The sequence below is a fragment of the Notolabrus celidotus genome, chromosome 13 (assembly GCF_009762535.1).
Source record: "Notolabrus celidotus isolate fNotCel1 chromosome 13, fNotCel1.pri, whole genome shotgun sequence".
Lineage (NCBI taxonomy): Eukaryota > Metazoa > Chordata > Actinopteri > Labriformes > Labridae > Notolabrus > Notolabrus celidotus.
In genome coordinates this window covers 1,202,560-1,216,355 of record NC_048284.1, presented here as the reverse complement: position 1 = coordinate 1,216,355, position 13,796 = coordinate 1,202,560, and the positions used below count along the sequence as shown (strand labels likewise).

The following is a 13,796-nucleotide window of genomic DNA, read 5'->3' as shown; positions in this document are numbered from 1 at the left end:
ACTTGGCGAATAAAGCTGATTCTGATTCTGATTCTGATTCTGAAGCCTACATTTTTGGAGATGTGTATTTCACAAATATCCCCAGTCATATACACTGAACAAAAATATAAACGCAACACTTTTGTTTTTGCTCCTATTTTTCATGAGCTGAACTCAAAGATCTAAGATTTTTTCTATGTACACTAAAGGCCAATTTCTCTCAAATATTGTTCACAAATTTCTCTAAATCTGTGTTAGTGAGCACTTCTCCTTTGCCGAGATAATCCATCCACCTCACAGGTGTGGCATATCAAGATGCTGATTAAACAGCATGATTATTGCACAGGTGTGCCTTAGGCTGGCCACAATAAAAGGCCACACTAAAATGTGCAGTTTTACTGTATTGGGGGGTCTAAGGGGGCTCCTCTAGTATCTTTTGTGCAAGTGTTCTTTGCATTTATCGAAATGAGCCTCATTGCAAATAACCTCAATTAATTCAACCTGGGTGACCTGCAAGTCACGTCTTTTAATATTACTTTTAAATGAGTTTTTTCATAATCAGACTTTTAGTCTGGCTTTCTGAGTGACAACTAGGAATGGGCATTTCAAGCCAAAATACTATTCGATAATCTTGGCATGTGTTCGATGATTCCCACAAAGCAGATAGGTCTGGGCCAGATCTGGCGTCACGCCGGCACTGCTGGCTGACTGCTGGCATGGCAAGTGGTATGTCAACCGGATGTGGACCAGGTCTGGCAATGATGGCATTGTATATATGATGGCATGCCACATCTGGCCCGATTGTGGCTTGGTTTATGTGGCCCAGATCTGTCCATGCCGCATCTGAGCCATTTAAGGTTGAGCTTGTGATTAAGCTCGCCCATGTGTGGGCTGTCTCTGGCAAACTATATATCTGGGCCACTTAAGGGCCGTCATTCTTTGCGGTATGTTGGGGGAGTCTAAGTGTATTGTGGGCCAGAACCGGGCCAGACCAATTTTGCTATGTGGGTTATTCGAATAATTTTCTATGTTGTTTTACCTGTATTAAATTACATTCACTGAGTGCTATACAACATGTATCATGAGACCTTTGCAATACATCTGATAAGATTTTGTTCTGTCTATTAATGTTTGACTGCAGTTGTTAGAATGATTTATTCCAAAGGTCAGATCTGCTGTGTGATAACATTTCCTTAAAGAACACTTCAGTGTGAAGATGAACGGAGTTTGGATTGTACGTGAATAATCTGACGTCTGGAAACCTCCTGCCGTCAGTTACATGTTTGTTCTCTCTCTGGTTGGATTCTTGTAAGAAGCTGCTGATTAATCTCACCATCACTCATCGACTTCATGCAGATTATTTTCACCATCTGAAGGTAATTTAATACACACTTTTAAATCGTGTTTGTGTGAGCGGCTGTCAAACTGATTTGAGAACAGTAGAGACGGTGTTGGAAATCTGATGTGTTATTTTGGTGACTGCATCGGTGGAATGAACACAGGAACAAGTAGAAACCTGAGTGTGACTGAAGCTGAAACTCATTTTGTCCGATCACACTGAGTGAGCAGAGAAAGCTGCTGTAATTGTGTCACAGCGCAGTGAACCCTGAACTCTTACCCACAAATCAAATCATAAAGGTTGGATTTATAACAAGACTGTTCCATAAAGTCAGTGAAGGTGGGGCGATAAGAGTTAAAGATAAGGAGTTAAAGATAAGGAGTCATATTATCATACAGATATTGTTCAAATGATCATTTTACTTATAATATTCAGTCTTCAAATAGACTGAGCATACTGTATGCTGTATTAATAAACTTCAGCTTATCAATAACATTAAAAAAATGACAAGTAGATGCCTTTTCAAGAATCAAAGAAACAAACATTTATAATATTTTAGCACTTTGTCTCCCAAAGTTAAGGTCATATATTACTGAAGGGCAACAGGTTATTTTGCCTCACATATTAATCCAGTGATCAATATAACATGGTTAAATTAGCATTTAAGTCTTACTGGATTTTATTATTCACTGCTTTTGTTTGTTTTCATACAGTGTTCTAGTACATTAGAGAATTATAAAATTAAAGTAAACAGCCCTGAGCCCTTAATGACTTTGCTGATGTCACCTGGAAAGTGATTGAGTACTGCTAGGCTCCAAGTAGTAGAACTAGGAATGGGACGGCACCTCTAATGTAACCTGCATGACACCACATAGCTCACCTTGGTGGCATTTTTTATTGTATAATTCTTACTTTCCCAAGTCACTTTAGGGACCAACTGCTTGATTTTTAAAAGAAGTATAAAATTATAAATTAATATATGTACACTTAAAGTTTACCGTCTCTCTCTCTATTTATTTCCATGTTCATTTACCCTTTCATGCTAGCAGGCTTCCCCAAGGAATCCTGTGTTTCACATCACACGGCACTGAGGTAGACAGTAATGTGTATGGCTTTCCAGAGTTAAGCTTGTAATGATGAACATGTTGTTGTGTTTGTGTGAAGGTGGAGGCTCTGCTATGCATCAGTGTGAGGACAGAGAGAAGGGAGCCCCTCCCTCTAAAAGCACTCTATGTGAGGAACATGACAGCCAGACCAAAGCTCGGAGGTGAGATGAAGATCTCTAACTTTCCATGAACTTCTCCATGTCAGAGCCCTGAAATAACATAATTCAAACATCATTATTCACACTCATATCTTAGTGTGTTTGTCTGTGTGTTACAGATCAAAGCATCAGCGCAGACCAGACCCAGCTGGAACTGGATCTCAACTGGGGCATGGACTGAACCAGTTAACTAATGAGTTTAAAGATGAACAACCGTCTGCTCATGAAACGTAAGAATATTCAAGGATTTAGTCTGTTGTCATCAAACTCCCCTCAGATCAGTTATCATAAAGGAAGTGTCCCTGAGAAAGAGGTTTCTCCCTTCTGATGACTTTTTAAAGCTAACAGAAGTTATCTATCTATCTATCTATATGTCCCAGAAATAACTGTTCTCGTCATGTATCTTCACCTGTTCTGTGTTTGTAGGAGGATCCAGAAGTGTTTCTACCAGGATCCACGACATAGAATCTATCACATGTAACACTGTGTAATATTATTTACAGTACATGATATTATATTGTTCCACAGAGACCAGCAGCAGCGATCAGAGGCTGCTCAGAAGCATCAAACACAGCTGGACTCCATATTTATGGTGAGTAAATGTACAAACACAGCTCCTCCTGAGAATCAGAGCACACACTCTATATCTACATGTTTCTGATTTGTCTCCTAATCACACTACAAACATAGTCTCTGCCTTGATCATGTTCACACTCAGTGTTTCACTGATTGAATGAGGCCTTACATTTCTGACCTGCACAGGGTCAGGTCAGAGGTTATGGTGGATGGTAGTCTCACACAGACCCAGACTTTGGCAGCAGAGTTCACAAACTGAGTCCAGTTTGAGGATTAAAAACCATAAACACTTTGCTCCATGTTAATGACAGCTGCTGCTTTCAGCTTCATTCTGATAAACACATCAGGTCTAAAGTCACTGCAGACTTTTTCAGACGGAAACAACACCAGGATATGTCTCTGATATGAAGCTCCTTTAATATTAGCTCTATTCCTAGAGGACAGGACAGTCTACAGACTAAATACTGAACCACCATTGTGATCCAGTCTTCATGCTGCACTCTGTAGACCAGCAGGTCTGTCACAGATGATCTGATGTTCTATTTTGTTCTGTTCCAGCTGCTCCAGAAGAACATCATCAGTTTTATAAAAAAGGAGCTGAAGAAGATCCAGAGAGCTCTGAGTCCAGATTACCCAGAATGCTTAGAGAGTCAGAGGGAGGATGAGGATGAAGAGCAGAGGAGGAGCAGAGAGGCACTTCTGAAGATCACTCTGCACTTCCTGAGGAGAATGAAGCAGGAGGAGCTGGCTGACTGTCTGCAGAGCAGTAAGAGAATCTGAACACATTTAACATGATAGAGAGAGGAGATGGAGACAACATGGGAGAGGTTTACATTTACAACTCTGCTGTTAATATGATGCACACATTTGGATCACATCTATGAGCTGTGAGAAACTGTTCACAGCTGATGTGCTGAAGAGATATCACAGAGTAGGTTGTCTCTGAAAGTTCTTGGGCCAGCTGACAGGTGTGCCTGTGCCTTACTCTTAGTTCGGCGCTACATCTCCCTTTCTTGCGCTGGCCAGACAGCAAGCCACTTCCACATAGCTATGACTGTGTCTCTCCTCTCTCTCTCTCCCTGTGACAGGCGCTGGTAGCCTAAGCTCATTCATATCTAGATATCATTGTCATTGTTATTCTTCATCCGATGCAGTTATCATTTTTAAGCCCAGCCCACATGCTGTGTAAAAGTCAAGTGAACTTGAGCCTGCACTAGAGCCCATGGGTGTGTTAGTCTCAAAAGTGGGTGTGGTGAGGTGTAAAGGCGGCGTGTTGCTATCTTGAAGACACAGACAGCATCTGCACCTTACACCTGGTCTAAAGTTTATGGTGCAGTAATGTTCAACTATTTAGAGGGTTCAGTAGTGAGTCAGTAAGATTGGAAAGAGTTGCCAATGCACAATCCTCTGCTTGTTACATACATCCGCGAGGCAGTGCTTAAGCTGATAAAGAAATATCTGTGTTTTAGCTGATAGTGAAATTACATTTTTTACTGAAGGCTTGGAGCTAGCAATGTCCCTTCAAATGTGTTAACTGATTACCCAGTTATCAGACACACCTTGAAAATATGGCTTGATTTTTCTCTTTCAAGCAGACTTCTCTCCAATTCTCTTTTTTTCAACCCATTTCTTGATCTTGCATTTTGAGTTGACACAAAAAAGGTATCAGGTGCTTCAAAGATGTGTATTAATCTCTTGAAGAACTCTCTGAACATTTTTACTTAGCAATTGCACATTTGTCAGGTATTTTCATACTATATTCCAGCCCTGTTGTGGAGCTGCAGTGTTTAAGGCCCATAGACTGTATGACAAATAGACATAGTATCCGTGACATCACCCATCCGTTTTTGAAGCAATATTGAAATGTTGAGCTCAACCTAGCTTCGTCCCAGTTAGTGTGAGGTTAAGATCTTTGAATCTGCAGCCAGGCTCAAGTGGACGCTCAATGAACTGCAGTTTTTAGCACTTCCGCATGGGCTTCTTATTTTAAGACCGGAGGTTGCCGCTTGGTAAGACCCTTAAAGTTCTGCCATCACTATGTCTTTAGAGTTACACGTTGCACCCCAAAATGGGGCTTAAGCTTGTGCACCATATACAGAAGCTATGGTCCTTGATGTAGTGGTTGCGGGTTCGACTCCAAGCCTTGACCATTTGCTGCATGTCTTAATAATAATAATAATACCTAAGTTTTATATAACGCTTTTAAATAACTCAAAGACGCTTTACAAGAGAGACAATAAATAAATAAATACAAATAAAGACATACAAGACAAGCAGACGACAAGGGAAGAGGTGGAAAAATGAATGTGAGGGGAATGCCTGTTTGAAAAGGTAAGTTTTTAACTGTTTCTTAAATGAATGAAGTGAGTCAGAAGCACGGATGTGTGGGGGGAGAGAGTTCCAGAGGGTGGGGGCAGCTATGGCAAAGGCCCGGTCCCCCAAGGTACGGTGCTTGGATTTAGTGATGGGAGTGAGGAGGTTGGAGTCAGAGGATCGGAGGCGGCGGGAGGGGTGGTAGCACTGGAGAAGGTCAGTGAGGTATGGGGGGGCCAGGTTATTGAGGGATTTGTACGTGGTGAGCAGGATCTTGAAATGGATGCGCTGTTTTACGGGGAGCCAGTGGAGCTGTTGAAGGACAGGGGTGATGTCTTACCCCACTCTATGCTCACCACATTTCCTGTCTCTTTTCAGCTGTCCTATCAAATAAATGCAAAAATGCCCCAAAACACAACAATGAGGAAAGAAATATATTTGAAAGAAAAGGACCTAAGCAAGACCTAGAGATTTAGACCCTCTCTGCACAATCAGCACTGCTGTAAACGTGTCTCTTGAATGTGAGACATCATTCAGTGTATTAGCTGCCCAGTAGTACGACAGAAATCAGGAAGTGACGTGCCCCTGATGATCTTTCACTACAGCAAATGAGCTTTGTTGAGTCAGAGATCCTTGCCCCTCTATGTACTGTACAAGATGATAAAATCCAGTCTAACAGGTCAAAGAAAGATTTTGGGTGCAAATTGTAAAAGGTATAAAAATTAAAAAGAATAGTCATTTCAAAATAACTATTTCAGCCCACATGGGTTGTAATCCTAGGGTTTAAATTAGTCAGACTAATTGTAGTTTCAACCTTTTAATTACAATTCTATTTTGTTCTTCAGGATCTGTTGCTTCAGAGTGCCAACATAAACTGAAGTCTAACTTCAAGAAAAAGTTCCAATGTGTTTTCGAAGGGATAGCCAAAGCAGGAAACCCAAACCTTTTGAACCAGATCTACACAGATCTCTACATCATGGAGGGAGGGACTGGAGAGGTCAATGATGAACATGAGGTCAGACAGATTGAAACAGCAATCAAAAAAACAGACGCACCAGAATCCACCATCAAACAAGCAGACATCTTTAAAGTCTCACCTAGAGGAGATAAACCTATCAGAACAGTGATGACAAAGGGAGTGGCTGGCATTGGAAAAACAGTCTTAACACAGAAGTTCACTCTGGACTGGGCTGAAGACAAAGCCAACCGGGACATCCAGCTCATATTCCCCTTCACTTTCAGAGAGCTGAATGTTCTGAGAGAGAGAAAGTTCAGCTTGGTGGAACTTGTTCATCTCTTCTTCACTGAAACCAAAGAAGCAGGACTCTGCAGGTTTGAAGAGTTCCAGGTTCTGTTCATCTTTGACGGTCTGGATGAGTGTCGATTTCCTCTAGACTTCCACAACAATCAGATCCTGACTGATGTTTCAAAGTCCACCTCAGTGGATGTGCTGCTGACAAACCTCATCAAGGGGAACCTGCTCCGCTCTGCTCGCCTCTGGATCACCACACGACCTGCAGCAGCCAATCAGATCCCTCAAAGGAGTGTTGACATGGTGACAGAGGTCAAAGGGTTCACTGACCCTCATAAGGAGGAGTACTTCAGGAAGAGATTCAGAGACCAGGAGCAGGCTAACAGAATTATCTCCCACATTGAGACATCCAGAAGCCTCCACATCATGTGCCACATCCCGGTCTTCTGCTGGATCACTGCTACAGTTCTGGAGGATGTGCTGACAACCAGAGAGGGACGAAAGCTGCCCAAGACCCTGACTGAGATGTACATCCATTTCCTTGTGGTCCAGTCCAAACTGAAGAGCATCAAGTACGATGGAGGAGCTGAGGCTGATCCACCCTGGAGTCCAGAGAGCAGGAAGATGATTGAGTCTCTGGGGAAACTGGCTTTTGAGCAGCTGCAGAAAGGAAACCTGATCTTCTATGAGTCCGACCTGATGGAGTGTGGCATCAATATCAGAGCAGCCTCAGTGTACTCAGGAGTGTTCACACAGATCTTCAGAGAGGAGAGAGGACTAAGCCAGGACAAGGTGTTCTGCTTCATCCACTTGAGCGTTCAGGAGTTTCTGGCTGCTCTTCATGTCCATCTGACCTTCACCAACTCTGGACTCAACCTGCTGCTGGACGGACAATCAACATACGGACCCCATTATGAAAAATCCTCCACAATTTATTACAACTTTACTGCTGCACCTGAATTGAAACACATCTACTTCTGTGCCGTGGACAAGGCTTTACAGAGTCCAAATGGACACCTGGACTTGTTCCTCCGCTTTCTCCTGGGTCTTTCACTGCAGACCAATCAGACCCTCCTGAGAGGTCTGCTGACACAGACAGAAAGTAGCTCACAGACCAACCAGGAAACAGTTGAGTACATCAGACAGAAGATCAATAAGAATCTGTCTGCAGAGAGAAGCATCAACCTGTTCCACTGTCTGAATGAATTGAATGATCATTCTCAGGTGGAGGAGATCCAACAGTCCCTGAGATCAGGATGTCTTCGCTCAGATAAACTGTCTCCTGCCCAGTGGTCAGCTCTGGTCTTCATCTTACTGTCCTCAGAGAAAGATCTTGACCTATTTGACCTGAAGCAGTACTCTGCTTTAGAAAAGGCTCTCCTTAGGCTGATGCCAGTGGTCAAAGCCTCCAACAAAGCTCTGTAGGTATATAAATGAGCCCTTTTTAAAAAAGAATCTATTCAAACAACATCATTTTTTATGTTTTCTCATTGCGTATTCTTCAGGCTGAAGGACTGCGATCTATCACAGAGAAGCTGTGAAGCTCTGTCTTCAGTCCTCGGCTCCCAGTCCTCCAGTCTGAGAGAGCTGGTCCTGAGTAACAACAACCTGCAGGATTCAGGAGTGAAGCTTTTGTGTGCTGGACTGGGGAGTTCTCATTGCAAACTGGAAATTCTCAGGTCAGTATGAGGCTTTTATATCTACATAGGAGCAGGTCTTCATGAAGGCAACTGTTTTGCACCATCATGTTTCTGCAGTAGCACCGAACAGACAATATAGTAACATACGCGTTTTTGTATTTGGTGACTGGCCTTGAAAAATGCCTCTGCTCCACACATTTGCCCTCTCTCTTTTACTAATCTAAATTATCTAACATCAAAGGTTTTTTCTAATGTGTACATGTCATTTTAGGTTTACTGATTGTAACCTGTCAATGAAGAGCTGGGAAGCTCTGTCTATGGTCCTTGAGTCCCTGTCTTCCAGTCTGAAAGAGCTGGACCTGAGTAAAAACAAGTTGCAGGATTCAGGAGTGGACCTACTGTGTACCGGACTGGCAAGTCCACACTGTAAACTGGAAACTCTTAGGTCAGTTTGAGGCTGATTGTTCAACCTAATTCTCTTTGTAAGACACAATTATTGTTAGTAATTATAAATAGCAGGAGAACAGAAAGATCCTTATAATATTTATGTTTCTAGAGGCATCTGTTAGGGGTCATTAGAGATGACTGTGTTAGTCAGTCTGTATTATTGCTGACTGCCAAATAAATCGTAAACAAGTGCAAAGAAAAAGATGATTATTTGTGGGAGTAAACAAAGGAAAATGGAAATATTAGAAATCTCATATGACAATAATTTTATACATCTAGCAAGTTCTCTTCTTTAATTACGTTCCTGCCTTTTAAGGTTAATCGAATGTAACCTCCCAAAGAAGAGCTATGTGCGCCTGTCTTCAGTCCTCAGTTCCCAGTCCTCCAGTCTGAGAGAGCTCGACCTGAGTAACAACAACCTGCTGGAATCAGGACTGGAACTGCTGTCTGTTGGACTAAAGAGTCCACACTGTACACTGGAAACTCTCAGGTCAGTTTAAGCCTTGTTGTAAAGTCTCAGTATGTCAGACACAATTTCCCTGAGAATTTGCCTTGTGGTTTCACTACTTCCTGAGTCATCAGTAAGGATAAGATTGGTTTCTATTAAGGCTGATGAAAATTAAAAAAGGTTGATATAAAAGAGGGGATAATAATGTTTTAAAAACAATGAATATAAATAATGCTTCTTTTTCTATTTGTCTCAAATAAACAAACAGACAATTTATTCAGAGTGTATATTAACTCTACTTTTTAGGTTCACTGGATGCACCCTGTCAGAGAGAAGCTGTGAAGTTCTATCTTCAGTCCTCAGTTTCAAGTCCTCCAGTCTGACGGAGCTGGACCTGAGTAACAACGACCTGCAGGATTCAGGAGTAAAGCTGCTTTCTGTTGGACTGAAGAGTCCACGCTGTAAACTGGAAACTCTCAGGTCAGTATGAGGCTAATTGTTAGACCTAATTCTCTTTGTAAGACACAATAACCGAAAGTTATTTTAAGTGACAGCAAAACAGGAAGCTCCTTATAATATTTATGTTCTTAACGGCATCAGTTAGGATTACTCATAAGAGACAACAGTTTCAGTCAGTCTGTATTATGGCTGACTGGCAAATAAATCATGAACAAATGCAAGGACAGAGATGATCACTTGTTGGAGAAAACAAGCAGTAGTGCTGTTGTCTGCCAGACTAAAGAGTCCATAAAGTGAACTGGAAACTCTCAGGTCAGTATGACGCAAATTGTAAAACAGTTACAAATATGGTAGAATAAAAATGGCATCCATGAATAAAATCAAAACAACTTTCTCTTTATATTGTTTTCTTAAGGCAATGATGAGGATAAGTCAGTACAGACATCATATTCTGTAAGTCTATATTGAGGCTGACTGAGAAAATACAATTTTTTTAAAAATATCTTCATGCCTTTTAAGGTTTACTGGATGTAACCTCTCAGAGAAGAGCTGTGAAGCTCTGTCTTCAGTCCTCAGCTCCCAGTCCTCCAGTCTGAGAAACCTGGACCTGAGCAACAACAACCTGAAGGATTCAGGAGTAAAGCTACTGTGTGCTGGACTGAAGCGTCCACACTGTAACCTGAAAACTCTCAGGTCAGGTTTTCTTATCATTCTTCCTTAAAGTTATTTGAATAAAATTGGACAAAAAATGGTTTCGCTTTATTAATTGCTAATGTTTTCCTAATTACAGTCTGTCAGGCTGTTTGATCACAGAGAAAGGTTTTTCCTCACTGGCCTCAGCTCTGAGCTCTAACCGCTCCCAATTGGTAGAGCTGGACCTGAGCTACAATCATCCAGGAGACTCAGGAATACAGGTGTTGTCTGCTAGACAGGAGGATCCACTTTGCAGTCTGGCTACACTGAGGTATACGCACAGACCAAGAATTCAAACACTTAAGGTCTTTCCTCACAAACATCTTATTTCACATAATTCCTTGCAGAGGAGTGATTGGGCCTGAATCACAGAGACCATGAACATCAAAATGTCTGCTCTGGTAGCAGTATGAATATGGGGACAGCAGTGTGAGTTAAACACATGAGACCAAACCAAAAATTCCTGAACAACCACTGACTATGTTGAGATCCACTGATCCACTCTCTTTTTGTTCAACACCATCATTGATCAGCTGTTTTTAGTGGCAGAGACTTAACACACTCTCAGGGAATCACTTCATTATAAAAAAAAGGTTTTGCTGTCCTAATAAAAAAAAGTTATGTTCCTGTTACTCAGTGTGCCATTTCAAGATCAAGGTAATCGTATGGTTTAATTATGATCTGTCATTTTACTCCATTTAAAAGACAATGCTGCAGGCTGATATGGGGATGTGTTCCATTCCTGTTTGTTCATTTTTTTTCTTTGTTTGGTAAGCCATCATACCAACCCTCAGAGCTATAGAGATCCCCCCCTTAATATATTCACCTTCAATGAATACATTTCCATGTTTTGCAGTGCAACAGGCAATGCAATGGCATGTGTTGGCACATGGTGTCAAAGTGGTGTTTATCACTAAACATTCAACAAACAACATTTTTTTAGAACATTAAGTACACACCAGGGCTGTAAAGTGACATATATCTTGCAAGGGGTACAAGAAAATTGGTCTTTTGAGGTTTTACCTCATCACATCAAGACAGAGAAACGTTTTTGTCTTTCTTTATATATGTGGGAGAGGTAGAAAGTAGGGATGCACCAAAATAAGGAAACCAAGGCCGAAAACCGAAACACCGAAATAAATTATTATGCTAATTACCGTTGCATTTCTGGCTCTGACTGTGTGCTAACCTCACTAAAATCAAGGATCTCATTGAACATATCAGACAACGAGGGTGCGTCCCCCTCATCTGGTTCAGAGAGACCAGTCCTTGTTTCTGCGCTCTGTTCTCCTTCTCCTGCGCTGTACGCTTCTCCGTCTCCAAGCGGGTTCTCCGCATCCATCGCAGCCTGGATCATTTCTCGTGCGCGCTGCTTTATAGTAATGATCTTTATAACGCGGATCAAGTCCAGTCGTGATGAAGTGCAGAGGATCTCAGTGAAACGTGTGCTGACAGACTCTAAGAGTGCACTTTTCATTGTTTTCACTCCGTGGTCCGTCTCACCCTCTTTGCTTAGAAGACGCTTTAGTGCTGCAGTTAAAGGAAGAACGGATGCAGACATGTTGGTCCTTATCCAGACAAGCCGCAGTTTTTTGCTTGGGGTCATCACAACATTCTGTTTCGGCCGTGGTATTTTGGTGATAAAAGTCTTTCCGAAAACCGAAAATGCACTTTTGGGCCATTTTTCAGCCGAAAATTTTCAGTGGCCAAATTTTCGGTGCATCCCTAGTAGAGAGCGATAGTGGTGCTACGTCAATCAATGGCACATCACTAATATACATGGTAGTGGAAGTCTGTCATTTGAAAACCCACCACCTAGAGTCCATATGTGTATGTACTTCAAAAGTCCAATAATGTGTTGTTGCTGTGCGTGTAATCAGGAACAGCAAATAAAGTTCTCCCTGTTCAATCAGAGATCAACTGTGAGTTACTGCAATGTTGAACAGCAGTTAGGACTCATAATGGACAGAAGTAAACATTCTGACTGTGTTTCTTCCTCCAGGGTGGACCATTGTGGAGAGCAGAGATTAAAACCTGACAAAAGGAGATGTAAGTGTGAAATCAGTTTGACTCATGAGGACCAAACAGCAGACTGTCAGGTAACAAAGAGTAAAGCCTTCAGGTGTGTCTGATGATAAACTGCTGCTGTGTTGTGTCTTTGTCTCTCCATCAGATTTCTGTGAACTCACTCTGGACTCCAACACAGCACACAGAGACCTCAAACTGTCTAAAAACAAGAAGAAGGTGACACATGTTGAAAAGGATCAGTCATACCCTGTTCATCCAGACAGATTTGAACACAGGTTCCAGCTGCTGTGTGAAGATGGTCTGACTGGTCGCTGTTACTGGGAGGTCAAGTGGAGAGGAGGGGTTAATATATCAGTGTGTTACAGAGGAATCAGCAGGAAAGGGGGCAATACTGACTGTATGTTTGGATATAATAATCAGTCCTGGAGTCTGATCTGCTCTGACGATGGTTACTCTGTCTGGCACAATAACAAAGAAACAGTCCTCCCTCTCTTCTCAGCCTCAGTCTCTCACAGAGTAGGAGTGTATGTGGACTATCCTGCTGGTACTCTGTCCTTCTACAGAGTCTCCTCTGACACACTGACCCACCTCCACACCTTCAACACCACATTCACAGAACCTCTCTATCCTGGGTTTGGATTTATTTACAGGTACTATGATTCCTCAGTGACTCTGTGTTCTCTGTAGGAGGGAGAATCTCCTCCTCTTCACAAACCCTACAGACCAACAACTTCTGAGGAACAATTAACTCTCTGCACTAACACACAAAATGCTGAGTGCTAACGCTAATGGTGCTACTCAGTGCTTACAGTGTATTGTGCTATAGTCTGCTACTCATTGGATGTGACAGAGTGACTCCAGCAAGGTTGCTTCTGTTCATGCCTTGGGTGCAAAATATGTCATCAGCACAGTATGTTAGTGCCCACCATGGCTGTATTTTGGCTTCACAGTTTTCAATGGAAGGAGATGGAAGCATGTCATCCATATTTATAAGCAGTAAATGAACACTGTTCAACATGAGTCTGGTTCTACTCAAGCTTTCTACCCGTTAAAGTTGTCCTTCCATTATCACTTGATATATAATAACTTTTGTCAATAGTATTATTTTACATTTTCCACTTTTTTTCACATTTTGGTGAATATTTGCACTGCACTTTGGTAGGTTGGTTAAAATAAATTATACTATCACTGTATCCAATGACATTGCCTGTGATTTTTCCAATTCTTGGGGAGTTGAAAAGGAACCCATCAATATTAAGTAGTTATATTATTATGAAAAAATCACAAAAACAAAATCTCACCGTACTCTGCTTGACAGGATCTTTCAGCCAGTCCTCCTAGTTCTCCACCTGCTGTCC

The 13,796-nt window shown here is 41.8% G+C and overlaps 1 protein-coding gene across 1 annotated transcript; it reads left to right on the top strand.

Moving 5' to 3' along the window:
- The first annotated feature begins 3,692 nt into the window (after nucleotides 1-3,692).
- On the top strand, nucleotides 3,693-13,350 carry LOC117824554 (NACHT, LRR and PYD domains-containing protein 12-like). Its single transcript, XM_034700087.1, has 10 exons — nucleotides 3,693-3,924; nucleotides 6,332-8,144; nucleotides 8,229-8,402; nucleotides 8,635-8,808; nucleotides 9,127-9,300; nucleotides 9,565-9,738; nucleotides 10,237-10,410; nucleotides 10,508-10,681; nucleotides 12,413-12,459; nucleotides 12,584-13,350. Exons 1-10 carry the CDS (start codon nucleotides 3,693-3,695, stop codon nucleotides 13,123-13,125), a joined length of 3,678 nt encoding a protein of 1,225 aa, XP_034555978.1. The 3' UTR covers nucleotides 13,126-13,350.
- Nucleotides 13,351-13,796: the final 446 nt, after the last annotated feature.